The sequence below is a fragment of the Cervus elaphus genome, chromosome 19 (genome assembly GCF_910594005.1).
Source record: "Cervus elaphus chromosome 19, mCerEla1.1, whole genome shotgun sequence".
Lineage (NCBI taxonomy): Eukaryota > Metazoa > Chordata > Mammalia > Artiodactyla > Cervidae > Cervus > Cervus elaphus.
Window position 1 is genome coordinate 5,722,129 of NC_057833.1, and position 22,980 is coordinate 5,745,108.

The window sequence follows — 22,980 nt, forward strand, 5'->3', positions numbered from 1 at the left end:
TCTACCAGCATTTAAAAATCTTTTGCTACTCTGTCTACAGATTTGATGAAAGATATTGTGAACTGTATTTCAGATAGAGTAACTGTTGAACTAGTTACTGTCGTCACTGTTAATCTTGCAACTGATTACATTTCAAGTAATATGATCACGTTAGCAGGAGCCTGTCAAGTATCTTTGTCCACCTACCAAGCATTTTAGTATATATAGGGCCACATTATATTATTACTGCAGAGGGGTTGTGAAAAGAATATCATTATGGGGTACAAAACTCTGTGCTTTGGACTGACTTGTATCCTCTTTGCTTATTATATTTATACACCAATACCAGAAAACATTGAAGAACCCTGGAAAGTAAGGACCATTGATGCTGCTATAAAAATAACTTCACTTATGGTAAGTTTTTCTTTTCCAGGTGATTGGGATGCCTTGTTACAAGAACATGTAAGCTTTCTTTCAATTAGCATTTTGAAAGAGACTTCAGTTTTCTTTTGGGATAAATGAGCCAAATATTATTAATCTGTTTAATTGAATAAATCATTATGAAGCCCATTTGAATCTGTACAAAACTTGGGGAAGTAAAATTTCTGCTTATAAAATAAACAAGATGCCCACAAGAATTCCAAGACCATACTTTGAAAACCACTCTGTTGTCTACCTTCAATCTTAAATTGCTGGTTTTCAGATTTTTTTGTGACAGTGCCAGAATTTGAACTAAGTTCTACCCCACTGAAAATATGACACTCTCCTCTCAAATCATGCTGCTACCTGGAGGCCTTATAAATGATATGAACAATAGAAAGTCTGAGGGAAAATGCATCAACAGATGAAAAATAACCAGAGCAGTGCATGGTACCTGGGAAGTGGCTGTCTATTGTGCTACCCAGAGGAGATGACAGATCTGTCAAACTAGATCCCAAGGTATCTCCTGCCCAAAGTCCAAAGTATGCCAAATCACCCCTTGGCCTTAATGCTTCCTTTCATTGCAAAGCCTTCACCTTTTCATTCGGTGGATATTAGAGAAAAACAAGTAAGTGCCAGCCCTACGGAGAAACTGCCATGTTATTTTCTGAACAGCTTATATATCTTAAACTTCAGAGTTACTACTACAGAGTTTATTACTCTGGCTCATCAATGTTAGTATATCCTGAAAACATGCAACTTTAAAATTCCACTTTTAATTATCAAATGCAAAACAGAATTAAACTATTGTTCATCCAAAGTAGAACCAACATTTGTATTTGCTTATAGGTGCATTTTACGTGTATATGTGTGAACTATGCTAGCAATTCATCAGTTTCTACTTATTTGTGTAATAATCATTTTGTTACTGCCATGACTGAGATTTTTAACATATGTCATGAAAGCAAACATCACAGTTCTTGATAAAAGATATGGAAAAATATAAGTTACACATTCATTTTATTGACAGCAGGAGAAGAAAGAGAGAGCATTAATTTTAAAAGCAGCCAATCATTCCTTGAAAGAGTCTACTTCATCCTTTTATGGCTCAGTTTTTTTCAATTGCAAAGTGAGAAGTCTATAAGCACATTTCAGAGTTACTATGAGAATAAGGGAGCAGGTGTTCCAAGATAGCTTGCAGTGATATCTAAAATGGTATTAACATGAATAACTGTTTTTTATTCAATAGAGTTCTAGTCAGTATCTACTCCAAGATAGGATCTATGAGAAATGAGGGGCCAAAAGTAAAAAAAAGTTGATTTTAAAGTGATATATCTGCTAAATTGAAATTATCTTCACTGTGATTATCTTCATCCAGCTGTGAAAATATTTGAGAATATTTTCTATACATGTTGTTAATGAAAAAAGCTAAGAATTATTGAGCACTTGTGGTGTAGCCTACCCTACTTTAAGTTCATTAAAAGTATGACTTAACACTTAAAACTGTGCTTTGAACAAGTCAATAATTTTTACCCTTACTTTACAATGAGGAAAGCAAGACATAAGAAATAAGTAATCCAAAGACATAGAGTTAATAAATTTTAGAATTGGAGATCAAACCCAGACAATCTATATTCATACTCTACCTCTTTTTATCATTTTGCCAACTTTTAACTTTCCATGCAGTTAAATTTCAGTCTTTTGATTACATAGTCCTATGTAGTTTAATGGAGAAGGCAATGGCACCCCACTCCAGTACTCTTGCCTGGAAAACCCCATGGCCGGAGGAGCCTGGTGGACTGCAGTCCATGGGGTCGCTGAGAGTCAGACATGACTGGGAAACTTCACTTTCACTTTTCACTTTCATGCATTGGAGAAGGAAATGGCAACCCACTCCAGTGTTCTTGCCTGGAGAGTCCCAGGGACGGTGGAGCCTGGTGGGCTGCCGTCTATGGGGTCGCACAGAGCCGGACATGACTGAAGCGACTTAGCAGCAGCAGCAGCAGCATATAGTTTAATATAGGTAGAGATTCATGCAACCACTAAGCTAATCAAGACATGAAAACATAATCCCCCAAATCACGCTTGTGCTGCCCTTTCTGGGCTTCCCTGCTGGCTCTGTGGTGAAGAATCTGCAGTAAACTCTTCCCCACCCTAAATTCAAGGTAACCACGGATCACTATAAGTCTGTATACTTTGCCTTTTCCATAATATCATATAAATGAGTTCATACTGCATGTGGATTTTGAAGCCAGCTTAATGCATTTCACTGAGCATAATGCATTTGAGAGTAATCCACTCACTGAGTATCATAATTTCAATCCTTTCTAAAGCTGTGTAGTACTCCATTATGTGGGTATATCATGATTTGTTCTCAATAAACAGTTGAAAGATATTTAGGTTGTTCCCACTTTGGAGGTAATATGAACAAAAATTTTAATTTCTGTTGAGTCAGTATCTAGAGCTAGATGTGCTGGGTCATATTTTAAATGTATACTTAAATTTATAGGAAATTGCCCCAATTTTTTTTTCCAAAGAAGCTATACAACTTTGCATTCAGACCAGCAATATATGAAAGTTTTACTTGGTCTAAGTCCTTACTAGCATTTAATATTTTAAGTTTTTCTTTAAAAACCATTCTAATAAGTGTGTCAAAATATCTGATTGTGGCATATATTTTCACTTCCTTAGAGATTACAGGTATTGGGTAACTTTTCATGTATTTATTTGTTATTCCATGTTTTTTTGTGGTGACATCTGTGTTTAATCTTTTCTCCATTTGAAAAAAAAAGGTTCTTCATTTTGCTATTGTTGATTATTGTGAATTCTTTGCATTTGGGATGAGGTCATTTAACAGATACTTACTTTGCAAATATTTTCTCTCAATCTTGAACTTCTCATTTTGTTCTCTTGAGTTATACAGCAAAAGCCTTTATATTTTGTTGAAGTCCTTTTTATCTTTTTCTACAGAAATCTTTTGTTTTTTGATATTGTCTGTGTGTGCGTGTGTGTGTGTATATGTGTGTGGGTGTGAGACCAGTTGTGTCTAAGCCTTTGCAACCCCGTGGACTGTAGCCTGCCAGACTCCTCTGTCCATGGAATTTTCCAGGCAAGAATACCAGAGTTGGTTGCCATTTCCTCCTCCAGAGAACCTTTCCAACCCAGAAACGGAACCCGCCTCTCCTGCATCTCCTGAGTTGGCAGGTGGATTTTTTATCACTGGCCCACCTGGGAAGTCTTTAAGCCTCTTAAGAACTTTTTAACCTAGCATAAAATCACAAAGATTTTCTCCTATGATATCTTCTAAGAGGTTTGTCGTTTTACTTTTTTTGCATTTAGGTATTGGATCCTTTATGAGTTAATTTCTATGTAAAGTGTGAGGAATTGATGAAGGTACCTTTTTTTGCATATGGATGTCCAATTGCTCCAACACCATTTGTTGAAACATCTTTCTTCACTGAATTGCTTTGTGTCTGTGTCAGAAATATACTGGACATATTTGTATGTTTATTTCTGAACTGACTCTGTGTTCTTCCCTTAATTTGTGAGTCCAGTCTTTCACCAATAATACACGTATTATCTATTCTATCTTCTCAGGAGTCTTGGAATAAGGTTCTATGAGTCCACCAATCTTATTCTTCAATATCCAAATTGCTTTGACTATATAATTAATGATCCTTTCCATGGACAAGTTTAAATTTAGCTTATTGGTGACTAAAAATTCTGATGAAATTTTGCCAGAGATTATAAACTCTCTGAAATTTTAAATGAATAAGTAATGAAATGAAATTAAAATATTTAGAATTTGCATACAGAGAAGTATAAAATCTTGTTACTCAGTTAATTTTTATGATAAAATTTTACAACTTACATTTAAGAAACAGGTAGACCAAAATAAGTTGCATGTAAACTGATTGAAGTTAAATGAATGAGACTACTCTTAGTTTAAAAACACTACATACTTGAGATTTATTTGGGAGCAACTCTAGTTTATGTATTAGGCTGTACAATAAGGCCTCTAAAGTATTATTATATTTTTTTCTTCTTTTTTGAGTGCATATTTATTTGCATTTGATGGTACTAAAAATCAAAATGTTTAGTGTTTTAATTTGTTTTTGTTTGTTTTGACAGGCTACATTATTGGAAAAAATAGGTCTTAAAAGATTTGATGAATTGTTTTCCATGTTAATGAAACTGGACTACACACTACCAATTTCAGATGAAAACGTTACAGTGATGGATATAACCTTTAGTGATATTCCAGTACGTTTGTACTTGCCTAAGAGGAAGTCAGCAAGCCAGAGACCAGCTGTAATTTTTGTTCATGGTGGTGCCTTTGTTTTGGGAAGTTGTAGTAAGTGCTTTTTATATAAGCAAATATGAGTGAGCATGTGTGTTTGTGTGTATTGCACATTACATGTATTTATATTAGAATACATTGTGGTATATATCTAATTAGCAGAGTGTTGATAAGTTTGTAAGTATGTATATGTATCATTCATGGTTCATATATAGGTCTTCATATACTTCTTGGCAAATCTTAAAAATATAAGATTATTATAAAAATTATTATCAAATAAAGTTACACTGACAATGTAAAATGGGAAATTCATTTTGAACTTCAAATGGAAAAATAAAATAAAACCGAGGAATTAGATCCTCCCATCAAGTCTATTCCCATCTGATGTTTGCAAATGATTCTAAGAAGTACAATGGAATAGCTAAGAAAATTAGAGTCATACACATTCTCACAGGCACAAACTCAAACATGCTCAGACATATCACATAGAGTTCACATACACACCTATACACACAGTTGCTTTTATACTCTTGATATTATTGATTCACCACATAGCATTGAATACAGAGGATATTGTATTAAGGCAATTCAGAATGTAAGACGCAAATAATGACTCCTTTCCTCAAAAAGCCTATAGCCTAAGTCATTATACCCAGGATTTTGACTTTGTGATCTGTTTAACGTTTCAAAACAACCACAGATGCTACTCTCGTCGGGTGGGAGGTCCACCTTTATTTGATTGGTAATCACATTCTTAGGGTGGCTAACACTGTCACAGTTTTACAGAGAAGGTAGCTAGTGGTTCAGTAACTTGTTCCAAGCCCTATTATTAGCAAGTGGTAGAACTTGTGGCCACATCTAGGCCTATCAGCAGGATCCACAGGCTTAACCCTAACATCACTGGTGAGCAGCCCCATTCTACCAACCGTCAAGGTGGCTTAAAGACGCTGTTTCTTGTGTGTATTTAGTTTCTATCCTTCATGTCAATGTCACTTCCAAACACTCGGTGCTCTTTCAAGTCTCTCAGTTCATCCTCTCTCAATTATCAAGGATGTCTATCCAAATTCAGAATGTTCCACTCCCCCTCTCCATAAGTACCTTATGTGTCCTTAACAATTATTAGCACTGTTTTAATCTTTAATTTCACTTCTTTCTACTTATATCCTACAAGATGCACTTTAATGTTTTGGTAAAATGTAATCTCTATTTTTGTCTGGGATCATATTTTCTCATATTGTTTGGCGTTTAATCCATATTTCTCTTTCCTCTGTCTAGAAATGTGTCCTCTCCAGTGACACCTAAGCATGTTTCAACCTCTTCTACCTTGATCTTCCTTGCTTTGGAATCTCTCTCTCTCTTTGTAGTCCTCTATCACTCTCTTTATATTTCTCAGGCTCACTTTCATACACTGTGGAATCCATTTTCCCCTTCTCAATAATTCTTTACACTGTGTAATTTGAGAATGACCACTCCTCTTTTTTCACTGAAACTCTCTAATCATAAGTACATTTCTATCACATTTCACACGTGTAGGTGGTTTTCCATTGCTCTTTATTTACAGAGTACACTTTCAAATTATTTTTTTTTCATTTCAGAATTAGCAGCTTTGGACCTCCTGAATAGACAGACGGCAAAGAATCTTGGTGCTGTCGTTGTGGGAGTGGAGTAAGAGCATGATATACATTTTTTTTTTTTTTCATGATCTTTTGCCTTTATGACATAGTTTTAAAAGAAGGCACCCAAGCCTCCAAAAGGACAGGGATCTTAGGGATTTTTTGGTTTATGTTAGTAACTTTTATTAGTGTTACATTATCCACTCTTCCCCAAAGGGGCCTGAAAGTGAAAGTGAAAGCATTCAATTGTGTCCAACTCTTTGTGACCCCATGGACTGTAGCCTACCAGGGTCCTCCGTCCATGGGATTTTCCAGGCAAGAATACTGGAGTGGGTTGCCATTGCCTTCTCCAGGAGACCTTCCTGACCCAGGGATTGAACCCAGGTCTCCTGCATTGTAGGATTGTAGGCAGCTGCTTTACCATCTGAGCCACCAGGGAATTATACAAAGGGGTCTGCTGCTGCTGCTGCTAAGTCGCTTCAGTCGTGTCCAACTCTGTGTGACCCCATAGACAGCAGCCTACCAGGCTCCGCCGTCCCTAGGATTCTCCAGGCAAGAACACTGGAGTGGGTTGCCATTTCCTTCTCCAGCAAAGGGGCCTAGTTTCCCTTTAATCTCTGTCATTAGACAGACCTCTGGGAGGCACCACAGGCTGAACATTTTTGGCAATACCACTATGATATTTTCTAGAAATGCCTAGGTGCTTAATTATCCATTACACATTTGGGATGCTGAGGGGTTTTTTGTTTTCTTGAGTTGGTGATAAAAAATAAATTTTATAAATATTCTTTTTTAAAATTAAACTGCAGTTGATTTCAGAGAAGGGCATGGCAACCCACTCCAGTATTCTTGTCTGGAGGATCCCATGGACAGAGGAGTCTGGTGGGCTATAGCAGAGTGATTAGTTATGCACAGTTTTTCAGATTATTTTCCATTATAGGTTATTATAAGATGTCAGTTATATAGATATTCTTTAGGAGGAGCATCAGATGAAAATGTTGGAACCATCTGGGAGTTTATAGTCATTCTCAAAATGAGAGAACATAAGTGCTCATGATTTTTGCCCAAATTTCCAACAATATGCAGCAAAGACTAGGAAATGTCCCATCCTTTATGGCCTATTTAGACATTCTCTGTACTCCATCTTCAGGATGAATTTTTCCCCCATTTTCCCCATCAATTAAGTAGTACAGAAATTTTCTTAGAGACTTCTAGCCCAATAGTGAATAGAGAATATGGTGGAATTTCTCGGTATGTAAGAACTTAAGTAGATTGAATATAACATACAAGTGAAACCAGTGCTGTCCTGCTCATCATTGCTGCCTTAGAGCAACAGGAAACCTAGATGTTTTCAGAGACACTTCTATAATAATTAGAATATTCTCCCTTTCACTCAATGATTTTAACCTAATGTACCATTTTATTATCTTCAGTTCAGTTCAGTCGCTCAGTCATGTCCGACTCTTTGTGACCCCATGAATCGCAGCACGCCAGGCCTCCCTGTCCATCACCAACTCCCGGAGTTTACTCAAACTCATGTCCATTGAGTCAGTGATGCCATCCAGCCATCTCATCCTCTGTCATCCCCTTCTCCTCCTGCCCTCAATCCCTCCCAGCATCAGGGTCTTTCCCAATGAGTCAACTCTTTATTATCTTAGGTACTTTTAAATGGTAATATGTATTGTACCTATCTTAAGAATTCCATCAGTTATTTCTGATATTTATTTTTTTAATCCTGAAGAGCTTTTAAAGTAGCAGTATATTTTGATATGTTCTTTAGTTTATACTATATTTAAAATATATTTCAGATATTTTAGATGTAGATTGTTGTTGTTCAGTCTCCCAGTCGCATCTGACCCAGTTGCAACCCCATGGACTGCAGCATTCCAGGCCTTCTTGTCCTTTACCAACTTCTGGTAAGATAGATTACAGTCGGGCAAAACTGCAAGGGTTATCTGTCCAGAATGTAATGGTTAGTGTTGATATTATTAACTTACCAATTCAAATTTATAGTAAGATTACCAGTATAAGTAGAAATAAAAAAAAGTAAGACAACCCAATAGAATTTGCCCCAATATTAGATGAATAAACTAGAGAGATATACATATAGTTGTTCACATTAACAGATGCTCTAATAATTTGCCTTAAAATGATTTTGACAGTTGTTACACAAGATCACTTACTGTACTTCAATATCAAATTTCAAAACTTTTCTTTTGAATTATGTTTGCAGGTCATATGTAAGCTCATACTCATGTATTCACCTTATGATATAAGTTTTGATAACAGAACATGCTATTTTATAGAATTTTTACCTAAATAAATTTCTAACATAAGACTTCTACAAATCATTCATTCTCAGATTTGCTGCTTTGAAAATCTAGTGTGCACTCTTAACATGGTTGGGAAAATATTTGCTACCAACTGCATTTGAGAATCTAATAAATGCTACAGAGAGATCATCTCCCCTATTGATTGCACATTTGCTGAAAAATCTATATACAGTGTTCTGACGATGAAGACATAATCTTTATCTCTCTCAAGTCCCCATAGAATAGGACATTTGAAAAAAGCTTTATCCAAAAATCTACATTTTATTTGAAAAACAAGTTAGTAGTAAGTCTAGGTATGATTGCTGAAAGTCAAGGAAATGAAAGATTCAAAACAGGGTCAATTTTCTTCTCTGGACCTATTGATTGTATTGAGAGATACCTCAATAAATGCAACTGAAGTTTAATCATGTCTGCTTTTCTTTCTTTTTTTTCTTTGTCTGAAGTTACAGATTAGGTCATCAATATCAATTTCCTGTTGCCCATGAAGATGTCGTTTCTGTGGTCAAATTCTTTCTACAAGATAAGATTCTTGCAAAATATGGAGTGGATCCCGCTCGAGTCTGTATTTCAGGTGATAGTGCTGGGGGTTTAATTGCAGCGGCAGTGGCTCAGCTGGTATGTCTTATGTCTTATGTGTTATACTTATTTATGACGCGTACATGTGCTACAACTCCATCACAAAGTATCGTTTTCTTTTTGTTGGAATGCTTTTAACAGACTTCTATTTTAAACTGCTAAATGGAAAAACCAACAACAAAAAAACCTGTCCTTTTACAGGACTTTACCTTTAGACAATGTGGCTCTAAAAGCATTGAAGGAAAAAAAAATATCCTTATTGTTATAGCCACGCTTTCCGGGAAACAGACTCACTCAGAAGGACAATGCAGATAGTGGAGTGCAGTTTATTACACCGGCGGGCCCAAGGCAGAGTCTCCTCTTAGCCAAGGACCCCGTCCAGCATTTGTGAAAATCTTTTATACCCCATGCGTACGTGTCTAAACCCACCACCTACCCCATGTGTACGTGTCTAAACCCACCACCTACCCCATGTGTACGTGTCTAAACCCACCGCCTACCCCATGTGTACGTGTCCAAACAGTCAATAGTCAATAAGCCCGCAGTTACATTCCAACCAGTTAATAATCGATAAGCCTGTGATTACATCCTGATAGATACGAAAAAAAGTTTATGACCTGTCCAGAGACAGGGGTGATTACGGTATGCTTCCTCTTAGGCAATGAGTAGCCTGGATGTGATCTTCAAGATTCCCCTGTCTGGAGGGGGTCTTATCCTTCCATTGTCGTCCCCACAGGCACTAAGCAGAGAGTTCAGAGTCCGCTGGAGAGGCAGCCGAGCACGGCCAGCACGGACAGGCCTGAGATGGAGTCCAGGCCCTATGAATTCCTTCTTCATTATAAATAAGCCTCCTAATTTAATCACCAATTTTGAGGGAAATAAAACAATGTCTAGGAACCATTTTTAACGTGATAAACAGATTTGTTCTCTGTTGGTCCTTTAATGGACCAGAACCTGGTGGTCTGGAGTCGATAATAAGAAAGAGAGAGAAAGAGGCCGATATCCCCTGGTTTGCGCGGAAAGTCAATAGAGTCGTATTCTTAGGGTTTGTGCTGCTGCACGTGGGCACCAGGCACCCTCTCGAGTGGGTGAAGGCACAGTGCGCCTTCTGGAGAGGGTGTTAGAAACCCGGGCAAGCAAGTGAGCTCAGCGGGCCTCCGCGCTCCAAGGAATTAGCCAGAAATAGAGAGAGAGAAAGAAAGAATAGAAAGAAAGACATGGGGACCCACGCTCTGATGGAGCAAAGGTGTTTTAATAAACATGGTGTGGGTACATACACTGTCTTACAAGGTGGTTATTCTCAGCAAAGATAAAGATTAAAATTCCAGACTTACAAAACATGAGAAGATCCCTATCAAAGAGAGAGTTGCAAACAATCACCTTTTCATAAGAAGGAAGAGGGTACTTATCACTGTAATGAGAAATGCCTGGATTCCTCAGCCCTGGGAAAGGCATGCCTCTCCTCTTAATTCCTGAATATTCAGGAATCAGTAAGGGCCAGAGGGTTCCTGACAGATCCAAAAACAGCACACAGGAAGCCTTTTGTTAAATGCTTCCTGACAGTTCTCCTTGCTGCTGTTTGTCGCTTCAGTTGTGTCCGACTCTTTGCGACCCTGTGGACCTTCACCCTCCAGGCTCCTCTGTCTGTGGGATTCTCTAGGCAAAAGTACTTGAGTGGGTTGCTATACCCTCCTCCAGGGGATCTTCCAGACCCAGGGGTTGAACTCGGGTCTCCTGCATTGCAAACAAATTCTTTATCACTGAGCTACCAGGGAAGCCCATTGTTCTCTTCAAGTAAACTGTAAAGTCTACCAAGCACTTGGGATTACTGTAGTTCATGTATTTCAGTGGAATGTGAGCAGGTAACATTTGGGCCACATGTCATGCTTGTATGGAAGAATCACTATAGTAATAAAAAAGAAAAATGGCCATTTTTACAACGTTCAAACCCTTGCTGCAGTTCGTTGTTCAGTTACCAAATCATCTCTGACCCTTCTTGACCCCATGGCCTGCAGTACACCAGGCCTTCTTGTCCCTCACTATGTACCAGAGTTTGCCCAAATTCATGTCCATTGCATCGGTGATGCCATCCAACCATCTCATCCTCTGTCACCCTCTTCTTCTGCCTTCAGTCTTTGCCAGCATCAGGTTTTTTTCCAGTGTGTTGGCTGTTTATATCATGTGGCCAAAGTATTGAAGCTTCAGTATTTAGGGTTGATTTCCTTTGGGATTGACTGATTTGATCTTCTTGCTGTCCAAGGGACTCTCAAGAGGCTTCTCCAGCACCACAGTTGGAAAACATCAATGATTCGGTGCTTTGCCTTCTTTATGAAAAAATCCTTGCTATGTGCAATTAAATAATAGCAGTCCACAATAACTAATACATTTGAAAAAGGAATTCAGTAGAATATATACTTATTACTTCCAAAGCCAATTTTTTGGAACAAAACTGACATAATAAGAGGGATGCTGCTGCTAAGTCATTTCAGTCGTGTCCGACTGTTTGCGACCGCATAGATGGCAGCCCACCAGGCTCCTCCATCCCTGGGATTCTCCAGGCAAGAACACTGGAGTGGGTTGCCATTTCCTTCTCCAATGCATGAAAGTGAAAAGTGAAAGTGAAGTCGTTCAGTCGTGTCCGACTCTTCACGACCCCATGGACTGCAGCCCACCAGGCTCCTCTGCCCATGGGATTTTCCAGGCAAGAGTACTGGAGTGGGTTTCCATTGCCCTCTCCAGTAAGAGGAATACCTATCTCTAAAACCAGCAGGATCTTCTAACTTCTCTTGTAGGATCACTTTTGCTACTAGCCTGGGAAGGTATTGGTCTCTCCGTCTCATTTTTGTTTATGTGTGTGCAGTTGTTCTTCTATTCTGCTTATGAGATGAGCCAGCTGGTTTAGGAAATAATCCATCTGAGGGCACAGGGGTGTGATCAAGAGCATTCGAGAGATTATGTTAGAGAAATTTGTCTTTCCTCATTTTCTGCTTTGGAATTGTGGCACCCACTATGCCTTGGGTGTGCAGTTTCAGTTGGTTGGCTAACTGAACCCCTTGTGAGGTTCCACTGGGATTATTTTCAATTAATTCTCTCATTTGGTATGTCAGCGACTTTGGTGAGGGCCTAACTTTAAGAAAGACCCTCCAGATATTGAAATTTTCATGTGGAGTGGCAGCTGGTGTATTTACTTCTATTGATGTCATTGTTAAGAAGGTTGATCTGTGTCTAGGTAGTTGCTCCTCAGAGGTTAATTGTAGGTTTTCTCCTAGAGAGCATAGGAGTAAAAGAAAGGGTAAGAGAAATTTATGATAGCTCTTCTCACCCCATAGCTGAAATCTCAGGCTCTCTTATCTCTGTAAGAAAGAGAATCTCCAAATACATGCTGCCTGAAGGCGAGTTGTATATTAGGAATATTTCCTTTAACTTGATAGAGTTCCTTTTGAATTTAGATAATGTGAATTTGGATATTGATATCCTGTTGCTGTATTCATTTTCTCTTCTCACTTAGGTCACTTTAGGTCAAAAATGGTTTTCAATATAGATAGCTTTTCCTCTTTCCTAGGAATCACATAATTAATTTTTTGTTTGGTGGTTCCCTGGTGACTCAGTTGGTAAAGAGTCTGCCTGCAATTGGGACACCTCAGTTCAATCCCTGGGTTGGGAATGTCTCCTGGAGAAGGAAATGACAACCCACTCCAGCATTCTTGCCTGGAGAATTCCATGGACAGAAGAGCCTGATGGGCTACAGTCCTTGGGGTCACAAAGAGTCAGACATGACTGAGTGACTAACTTTACCTTACATATATTAATAAATACATGTGTGTATATGTGTGAATCATTACTTTAGTGATGAAAGTGGGATGACACATTTTAATGCCCTGTACAGTATAAATATGATGAAAATAATTACTAGGAACTATATCATTTTTATAATTATTTACATCATCACAGCTGATATGATTGGAATGAAGGCTGCCACTCCTGTAGTTTTGAAGCCTTTGATTCATTCACATTTTATTATATATATTTTTCAGATACAGAATGATCCAGAATTCAAAAATAAGCTGAAAGCACAAGCTTTAATTTACCCCAGCTTACAGGTCATTGATATCGCCATTCCTTCTCAAAGAGAAAATGAACATGGTCTAATTCTGTCAAAGAAACTGGGAATAGAACTTGCATGCCTGTATTTGACTCAGGATAAAGCACTCCCCCAGGCAATGATGAAAAATCAACACATGCCTCATGGTTCAAGGCATCTGTTCAAGTTGGTTGACTGGAGTATCTTCCTTCCTGAGAAGTATAAGAAGAACCATGTATATGCAGAACCAATTCTTGGAAGACTTAATCCTTCGTATTCAGCACTTTTGGATAGTAGGTTATCACCCTTGGCAGTCAATGATTCCCAGTTGCAAAATTTGCCCTTAACTTACATCCTCACCTGTCAATATGATCTTATAAGAGATGATGGACTTATGTATGTCTCACGACTTCAAAATGTTGGAGTTAAAGTTTCTCATGACCATATGGAGGATGGAATCCATGGAGCTTTATCATTCATGGCTTCACCAATTAATTTACAGCTAGGCATTAGAATAAAAGATAAGTATATTAATTGGCTAGAAGAAAATCTATAAATAATACATATAGCTCACTAATCAGTTATAGTATAAAGGATATATTTTGAGATTTGTGAGTTTAAGGGACAACATCATGATTTTAGCTTTGGATAAATTTAGGTTTAAATCAAAGCAAAATAACTATGTATCTTGGAAAAAATTAGTTTACCTAATCTTAAACCCTGCTACAGTGAAGACTTCTACTATATTTATCCTAATATATATCATTTATTCTCCCTGACACATGGCAAATATTCACCAATCATAGTAAAGTATAAAAACAAAGTATGATTATAGGCAAAATATACACAATAGTTTCAAGACAGTGACAGGAATGATAGTGGTAAGTGAGGATAAGTTTTAAGAAAAACAAAAACTTGCAGTTTTCTTTAGGCAGTTTTCTTTAGATAGGGTTGCTATCTTCAAGTCATTTTGTCAGTTAATCATTCATACATTGATTTCGTGCACTCTGTAGACTGTTAGTTTTCTTTCATTCATTTAATACACAAGTCTGCTCCCAGGCATGTGATTGTTGTTCAGGTGCTAACTCATGCCCGCTTTTTGCCATCCCATGCACTGCGGCACGCCAGGTTTCCCTGCCCTTCACAATCGCCCACAGTTTACGCAAATTCATGTCCATTGAGTTGGTGATGTTATCTAACCTACTTATCCTCTCCCGCCTTCTCTTTCTGCCTTCAATCTTTTCCAGCATCTGGGACATTTCCTATAAGTCAGCTCATCACATCAGGTGGCCAAAGTATTGGAGTTTCAGCTTCAGTTAATCAGTCCTTTCAATGAACATTCAGGATGGATTTCCTTTTGTTTTGTCTGGTTTGACCTCCTTGCAGTCCAAGGGACTCCCAAGAGTCTTCTCCAGCATCACAGTTTGAAAGCATAACTCTTCAGCACTCAGCCTTCTTTGTGGTCCAACTCTCACATTTGTACATCACTACTGGAAAAGCCATAGCTTTGATTATATGAACCTTTGTTGGCAAAGGATATCTTTTTAATACACTGTCTAGGTTGGTCATAACTTTCCTCCTGAGGAGCAAGCATCTTCTAATTTCATGGCTGCAGTTACCATCTGCAGTGATTTTGGAGCCCAAGAAAAGAAATTTGTCACTGCCTCTACTTTCCCCCCCTTTTATTTGCCATGAAGTAATGGGACCAGGTGCCTTGATTTTAGTTTTTTGAATGTTGCATTTTAAGCCAACTTTTTCACTCTCCTCTTTCATCTTCATCAAGAAGCTCTTTTTTTCCTTTTCACTTTCTGCCATTCAAGTGGTATCATCTATATATCCAAAGTTGTTGATATTTCTCCCAGCAATCTAGATTCCAGCTTCTGATTCACCCAGCTTGACATTTTGAATAATGTACACTGCATATAAGTTTAATAAGCAATACAGCCTTGTCATACTCCTTTCCCAATTTGAATCAGCTAGTTGTTCCATGTAACGTTCTAATTCTTGCTTCTTGACCTGCATACGGATTTTCTTAGGAGACAGGTAAAGAGGTCTGATATTCCCATCTCTTCAAGAATTTTCCAGTTTTTTCGTGAGCCACACAGTCAAAGGCTTTGGCATAGTCAATGAAATAGAAGTAGATGTTTTCTGAAATTCCCTTGCTTTTCATATGATCCCTACTTTCTTCAATTTAAGCCTGAATTTTGCAATAAGGAACTGATGATCTGAGCCACAATCAGCTCTAGGGCTTGTTTTTACTGACTGTAAAGAGCTTGTCCATTTTCTGCTGTAAAAATTATGATCAATCTGACTTCAGTATTGACTATTTGGGATGTCTATGTGTAGAGTTATCTTTTGTTACTGGAAAAGGGTGTTTGCTATGACTAGTGTTTTCTCTTGAGAAAACTCTGTTAGCCTTTGCCCTACTTCATTTTGTACTCCAAGGCCAAACTTGCCTGTTACTCCAGGTATCTCTTGACTTCCTACTTTTACATCCCAAATCCCCATGAAGAAAAGGACATCTTTTTTTGGTATTAGTTCTAGAAGGTCTTTTAGGTCTTCATAGAGCCATTCAACTTCATCTTCTTTGGCATCAGTGACTGGGTATAGACTTGGATTACTGTGATGCTGAATAGTTTGTCTTGGAAACTAACAGATCATTCTGTCATTTTAGAGACTGCACCCAAGTACTGCATTTTGGGCTCTTGTTGACTATGAAGGCTACTCCATTTCTTCTATGGGATTCTTGCACACAAAAGTAGATATAATGATGTTCTGAATTAAATTTTCCCATACCTGTCCATTTTAGTTCACTGATTCCTAAGATGTTGATGTTCATTCTTGCCATCTCCTGCTTGACCACGTTCAACTTACCATGATTCGTGGGCCTGACAATCCAAGTTCCTATATAATATTGTTTCTTACAGCATTGGGTTTCACTTTTATTATGAGACACGTCCACAACTGCCTGTCATTTCTGCTTTTGCCCAACTGCTTCTTCCTTTCAGTAGCTATTAGTAATTGCCCTCCACTCTTCCCCAGTGGCACATTGGATACCCTCTGACCTTGGTGGGGTGGGGTGGGTCAAATTCTGGTGTCATACCTTTTCTCCTTTTTATGCTGTTCATGGGGTTCTCAGAGCAAGAATACAGGAGTTGCTTGCCATTCCCTCCTCCAGGGGACCACATTTTGTCAGAACTCTCCTTTATGACTCATCTATTTTGGATGGTCCTGCATGGCATGGCTCATAGTGTCAGTGAGTTATGCAAGACCCTTTGCCATGACAAGGCTGTGATCCAAGAAAGGGGCTTTCAGGCATATTGCTATATAAAAGGCCAACATCTGCATCTAAAGTTAAATATTTAATTCTTACTTCAGTCAGTTCAGTTCAGTCGCTCAGTTGTGTCCGACTCCTTGCAACTCCATGAATCACAGCACGTCAGGTCTCCCTGTCCATCACCAACTCCTGGAGTTTACTCAAACTCATGTCCATTGAGTCAGTGATGCCATCCAGCCATCTCATCCTCTGTCGGCCCTTCTCCTCCTGCCCCCAATCCCTCCCAGCATCAGGGTTTTTCCAATTAGTCAACTCTTCGCATGAGGTGGCCAAAGTATTGGACTTTCAGCTTCAGCATCAGTCCTTCCAATGAACACCCAGGACTGATCTCCTTTAGGATGGACTGGTTGGATCTCCTTGCAGTCTAAGGGACTCTCAAGAGTATTCTCCAACACCATGGTTCAAAAGCATCAATTCTTCGGCACTCAGCTTTCTTCACAGTCCAACTCTCAAATCCATACACGACCACTGAAAAAACCACAGCCTTGACTAGACAGACCTTTGTTGGCAAAGTAATGTCTCTGCTTTTCAATATGCTGTCTAGGTTGGTCATAAATTTCCTTCCAAGGAGTAAGCGTCTTTTAATTTCATGGCTGCAATCACCATCTGCAGTGATTTTGGAGCCCCCCAAAATAAAGTCTGGCACTGTTTCCACTGTTCCCCCATCTATTTGCCATGAAGTGATGGGACCAGATGCCATAATCTTAGTTTTCTGAATGTTAAGCTTTAAGCCAACTTTTTCACTCTCCTCTTTCACTTTCATCAAGAGGCTCCTTAGTTCTTCTTCGCTTTCTGCCATAAGGGTGGTGTCATCTGCATATCTGAGGTTATTGATATTTCTCCTGGCAATCTTGATTCCATCTCGTGCTTCTTCCAGTCCAGCGTTTCTCATGATGTACTCTGCATATAAGTTAAATAAGCAGGGTGACAATATACAGCCTTGACATACTCCTTTTCCTATTTGGAACCAGTCTGTTGTTCCATGTTCAGTTCTAACTGTTGCTCCTTGATCTGCATACAGGTTTCTCAAGAGGCAGGTCAGGTGGTCTGGTATTCCCATCTCTTTCATAATTTTCCACAGTTATTGTGATCCACACAGTCAAAGGCTTTGGCATAGTCAATAAAGCAGAAATAGGTGTTTTTATGGAACTCTCTTGCTTTTTCGATGATCCAGTGGATGTTGGCAATTTGATCTCTGGTTCCTCTGCCTTTTCTAAAACCAACTTGAACATCTGGAAGTTCTCGGTTCATGTATTGCTGAAGCCTGTCTTGGAGAATTTTGAGCATTACTTTACTAGCGTGTGAGATGAGTGCAATTGTGCAATAGTTTGAGCATTCTTTGGGATTGCCTTTCTTAGAGATTGGAATGAAAACTGCCCTTTTCCAGTCCTGTGGCCACTGCTGAGTTTTCCAAATTTGCTGACATATTGAGTGCAGCACTTTCACAGCATCATCTTTCAGGATTTGAAATGGCTCAACTGGAATTCCATCACCTCCACTAGCTTTGTTCATAGTGATGCTTTCTAAGGCCCACTTGACTTCACATTCCAGGATGTCTGGCTGTAGGTGAGTGATCACACCATTATGATTGTCTGGGTCATGAAGATCTTTTTTTTGTACAGTTCTTCTGTGTATTCTTGCCACCTCTTCTTAATATCTTCTGCTTCTGTTAGGTCCATACCATTTCTGTCCTTTATTGAGCCCATTTTTGCATGAAATGCCTAAATCAAATCCCTTATGAATATACAGTGGAAGTGAGAAATAAATTTAAGAGGCTAGATCTGATAGACAGAGAGCCTGATGAACTATGGACGGAGGTTCGTGACATTGTACAGGAGACAGGGATCAAGACCATCCCCATGGAAAAGAAATGCAAAAAGGCAAAATGGTTGTCTGAGGAGGCCTTACAAATAGCTGTGAAAAGAAGAGAAACGAAAAGCAAAGGAGAAAAGGAAGGATATTCCCATTTGAATGCAGAGTTCCAAAGAATAGCCAGGAGAGATAAGAAAGCCTTCCTCAGCGATCAATGCAAAGAAATAGAGGAAAACAACAGAATGGGAAAGACTAGAGATTTCTTCAAGAAAATTAGAGATACCAAGGGAACATTTCATGCAAAAAAAAAGGGGGGGGGGACATCTTAAGTAGTGTCTAATATTCTGAGATCCTTGTGATGCTGTTCTTTGCATGTTGTTTTCTCTGTTCTGTGTCAGTTTTGGAAAGTGAGTAAATTTGGTGCTGGGTAAGTGTAATTGTGTTTCATTCATTTGATTGATAATCTAATCCCTAAACACATTGCTGGAGTCTACAGCTTTACTGTTTGCCTTTTGGTCATCTCAACACATAATCTGTTTTCTCATCTTTCAGCACAACCCACCAAATTAGGATCTTCTCTGAAATCCAAACATTGAATTATTACATCAGGTTCCCAAAGTGATAATTAATATGTTTTCTTTGGTATTACTTGTCTTGTATGTTTGAGATAACATCCTATTCAATAATCATGTTTGTGTCTTTTATAAAAAGAGAGAGACATTGTTCAAAAGTATCATCATAAACCAGACTTGACAAAAATTTGTTTGCCTGAATCAATCAATAATCATTAGAATCATGTGAGTAGGCAGTTTGTGCTTGTTTTGTAATCATTAATTTTATTAATTACAAAACTTAATATAAAGCACTATAGCTATTAATATTACAAAATAGCAAGTTGATGTGTAAAAATTAATGCTATAGTAATTGGAAAGTGATTATTGAGGAAAGGTGTGTGCTATTGAGGATACTTATCAGGCTATCAAAAAATTATGACTCACAAGCAGGTATAAAAATGAATATATGTTAAACACTATATTTTAATTCATTCAGTGAGGAAAACAGGTTGCTGTTAAAACTTCTTCAAAATAGAACCTGAAGTGACACAAACAGATTGAGAGATAGATCATGTTCTTGGATAAGAAGAATTAATATTGTCAAAATGACTGTGCTATATGCAAAGTAATCTACAGAGTCAATGCAATCCCTATCAAATTAGCAATGGCATTTTTCATAGTATTAGAACAAAATATTTTACAATTGTTATGGGAACACAAAAGACTCTGAATAGTGAAATCAACCTTGAGAAAGAAAAATGAAGCTGGAGAAATCAGGCTCCCTGATTTCAGACAATGCTACAAAGCTGCAGTCATCCAAACAGTATGGTACTCGAACAAAAATAGAAAGTAGATCAATGGAACTGGATTGAAAGTCCAGAGATGAACCTATGCACATATGGTTACCCCAGATATGAAAAAAGAGGCAAGAATATACAGTGAAGTAAAGATTTCCTCTTCAATAAATGGTGCTGGGAAAACTAGATAGCTTCATGTCCAAGTATAAAATTAGAACACTGCCTCACACCACACATAAAGATAAACTCACAATGGATTAAAGACCTAAATTCAAGGCCAGATGCTATAGAAGTCTTAGGGGAAAATATAGGCATAACACTCTTTGGCATACATTGTGGCAAGATTTCTTTTATGTTGTATTTTTTTAAACTTTTTATGTTGTACTGGGGTATAGCCGATAACCATGTTGTGATAGTTTCAGGTGAACGGCAAAGGAACTCAGCCATACGTACACATGTATCCATTGTCCCACAAACCCTCCTGCCATCCCGGCTGCCGCATAACAATGAGCAGAGTTCCATACGCTATACAATAGTTTCTCAGCAAGATTTTTTTTGATCCACCTCCTAGAATGATGAAAATAAAAAACAAAAATAAAACTGGAAGTAGAGTTGCCATATGACCCAGCAATCCCACTCCTGGGCATACACACCGAGGAAACCAGATCTGAGAGAGACACATGCACCCCAATGTTCATCGCAGCACTGTTTATAATAGCCAGGACATGGAAGCAACCTAGATGCCCATCAGCAGATGAATGGATAAGGAAGCTGTGATACATATACACAATGGAATATTACTCAGCCATTAAAAAGAACTCATTTGAATAAATTCTAATGAGGTGGATGAAACTGGAGCCCATTATACAGAGTGAAGTAAGCCAGAAAGAAGAACACCAATACAGTATACTAACGCATATATATGGAATTTAGAAAGATGGTAATGATAACCCTGTATGCAAGACAGAAAAAGAGACACAGATGTATGGAATAGACTTTTGGACTCTATGGGAGAAGGCAAGGATGGGATGATCTGAGAGAATAGCATTGAAACATGTATATTATCAAGTGTGAAACAGATCGCCAGTTCAGGTTGGATGCATGAGACAGGTGCTCAGGGCTGGTGCACTGGGAAGACCCAGAGGGATGGAATGGGGAGGGAGCTGGGAGGGGGGATCGGGATGGGGAACACATGTAAATCCATGGCTGATTCATGTCAATGTATGGCAAAACCCACTACAATATTATAAAGTAATTAGCCTCCAACTAATAAAAATAATTGGGGAAAAAAGAAAATAAAACAAAAATAAATAAAGGAGATCTAATTAAACTTCAAAGCTTTTACACCACAAAGTGTGAGTGAAGTGAAGTCACTCAGTCGTGTCTGACTCTTTGCAACCCTGTGGACTGTAGTCCACCAGACTCCTCTGTCCATGGGATTTGCCAGGCAAGAATACTGGAGGGGGTTGCCATTTCCTTCTCCAAGGAAACCATAAACATACAAAAAGACAACCCTTAGAATGGGAGAATATATTTGCAAATGAAGCAGCTGACAAGGGATTAATCTCTATAATATACAATAGCTCATGCAACTCAATATCAAAAAAACACAAAGCCCAATCAAAAAATAGGCATGAGACCTAAATAGAAACTTCTCCAAAGAAGAGATACAGATGGCCAAAAAGCACACGAAAAGATGTTCAACACCATTAATTATTGGAGAAATGCAAGTCAAAACTATAATGAGATATCACTTCAGAGCAGTCAGAATAGCCATAATTAAAAAAAAAAAAATCTACTAGCAATAAATGCTGAGCAGGATGTGGAGAAATGGGGACCCTCCTACACTGTTGGTAGAAATGTAACTTGGTGCAGCCATGATGGAGAACTGTATGGAGATTCTTTTAAAAACTAAAAATGGAGTTACTGTATGATCTAGCAATTTTACTCCTGGGCATATATCCAAATAAAACAATAATTTTAAAAAATATATGCACTCCAATGTTCACAGCAGCAGTATTTACCACAGTCAGGATGTGGAAGCAACCTAAATGTCCATCAGCAGAGGAATTCATAAAGCTGATGTGGTATATATATATAAACAATGAAATACTGCTCAGCCATAAAAAGGAACGAAACAATGTCATTTGCAGTGACACGGGTGGATCTAGAGATTGTCATACTGAGTGAAGTAAGTCAGAAAGTGAAAACCAAATATCATATGATATAGCTTATATGTGGAATCTAAAAAATATTACAAATGAACCTACATTTACAAAAGAGTAATAGAGCCATACAAGTAGGAAAAAAATTTATGGTTACCAAAGGGGAAAGAAGGGAGAAGGATAAATTGGAAGATTGGGCTTGACATATATATACTATATATAAAAAACATTTAACTAATAGGAACTTTCTGTGTAGCACAGGGAGCTCTTCAGTGACATATATTGGATAGGAATTTGAAAAAAAAGTGCTTATATTATATATATAATTGATTCACTTTGCTGTACACCTAAAACACAACACTGTAAATCAACTATACTACAATAAAAATTAATTAAAAATTAGTTATAAGTAAACATTTCTTGAAACAAATGTGAATAAATATATAAGTGAATGGATGGCTTAAGGGAAAAAATGAGAAAGAGAGGAAGCCCAAAGGACCAATATAATAATAAGAGCTCAAAGACAATGAACAGTATGGGGTGTGCTTAATGTAGGCAATAATAGTTGTGAAATATTTTAAAGACCATTAAAGTCTAGATACAAGTAACCTAGAGAATTACACAGATGACCTAGAGAGATCTTCTAGGCAGCATACATGTTTTAAAATTACACTTTTTTTTTTTTTTCTATAGTGACAGGAAAGACAAGGTGAAGATAAACTTGTCTACTCTTCTAATCACAAGAACAATTTGCTGGGTGACATATCTGTAGGAATATAGAGATGGATGGATGCGCCAATTAAAGAACATTAGAAGATATGGTTAAAGCAAAAATAACAAGAATTATAATCAGAAATGAGTACATTAAAAATAAGATATCAGGATTTTGAAGCTTAATCATCTGTTATTTTAAATGATATGAGATGTGTGAAGTGCTGATTATGATTATTTTAACCAGAACATACAAATTTACATGACACACATATGTGTTCAGGTAATTTTTTTTTAGTTAC

At 37.9% G+C, this 22,980-nt stretch overlaps 1 protein-coding gene across 3 annotated transcripts; it reads left to right on the top strand.

Moving 5' to 3' along the window:
* The first annotated feature begins 221 nt into the window (after positions 1-221).
* LOC122676014 (arylacetamide deacetylase-like 2) lies at positions 222-14,362 on the top strand. Of its 3 annotated transcripts, none has more exons than XM_043875279.1 (7): positions 256-393; positions 3,547-3,709; positions 4,531-4,753; positions 6,295-6,364; positions 8,121-8,228; positions 9,089-9,260; positions 13,256-14,362. In XM_043875279.1, the coding sequence occupies exons 3-7, from the start codon at positions 4,582-4,584 to the stop codon at positions 13,856-13,858; spliced, it is 1,125 nt and encodes a 374-aa protein (XP_043731214.1). In that variant the 5' UTR covers positions 256-393; positions 3,547-3,709; positions 4,531-4,581; the 3' UTR covers positions 13,859-14,362. The 3 variants fall into 3 exon arrangements, with proteins under 3 accessions (XP_043731213.1, XP_043731214.1, XP_043731215.1); XM_043875280.1 differs by having other exon boundaries at positions 262-393; positions 3,509-3,709; XM_043875278.1 differs by lacking the exons at positions 3,547-3,709; positions 8,121-8,228 and having other exon boundaries at positions 222-393.
* Positions 14,363-22,980: the final 8,618 nt, after the last annotated feature.

Bases quoted from the DNA above. Each gene is read 5' to 3' on its own strand.
- LOC122676014 (XM_043875278.1), top strand. From the start codon at position 256: ATGGGGTACAAAACTCTGTGCTTTGGACTGACTTGTATCCTCTTTGCT. The intron at 4,754-6,294 runs GTAAGTGCTTTT...TTTTCATTTCAG, and splicing joins CTTTGTTTTGGGAAGTTGTA to AATTAGCAGCTTTGGACCTC. The intron at 9,261-13,255 runs GTATGTCTTATG...TATATTTTTCAG, and splicing joins CAGCGGCAGTGGCTCAGCTG to ATACAGAATGATCCAGAATT.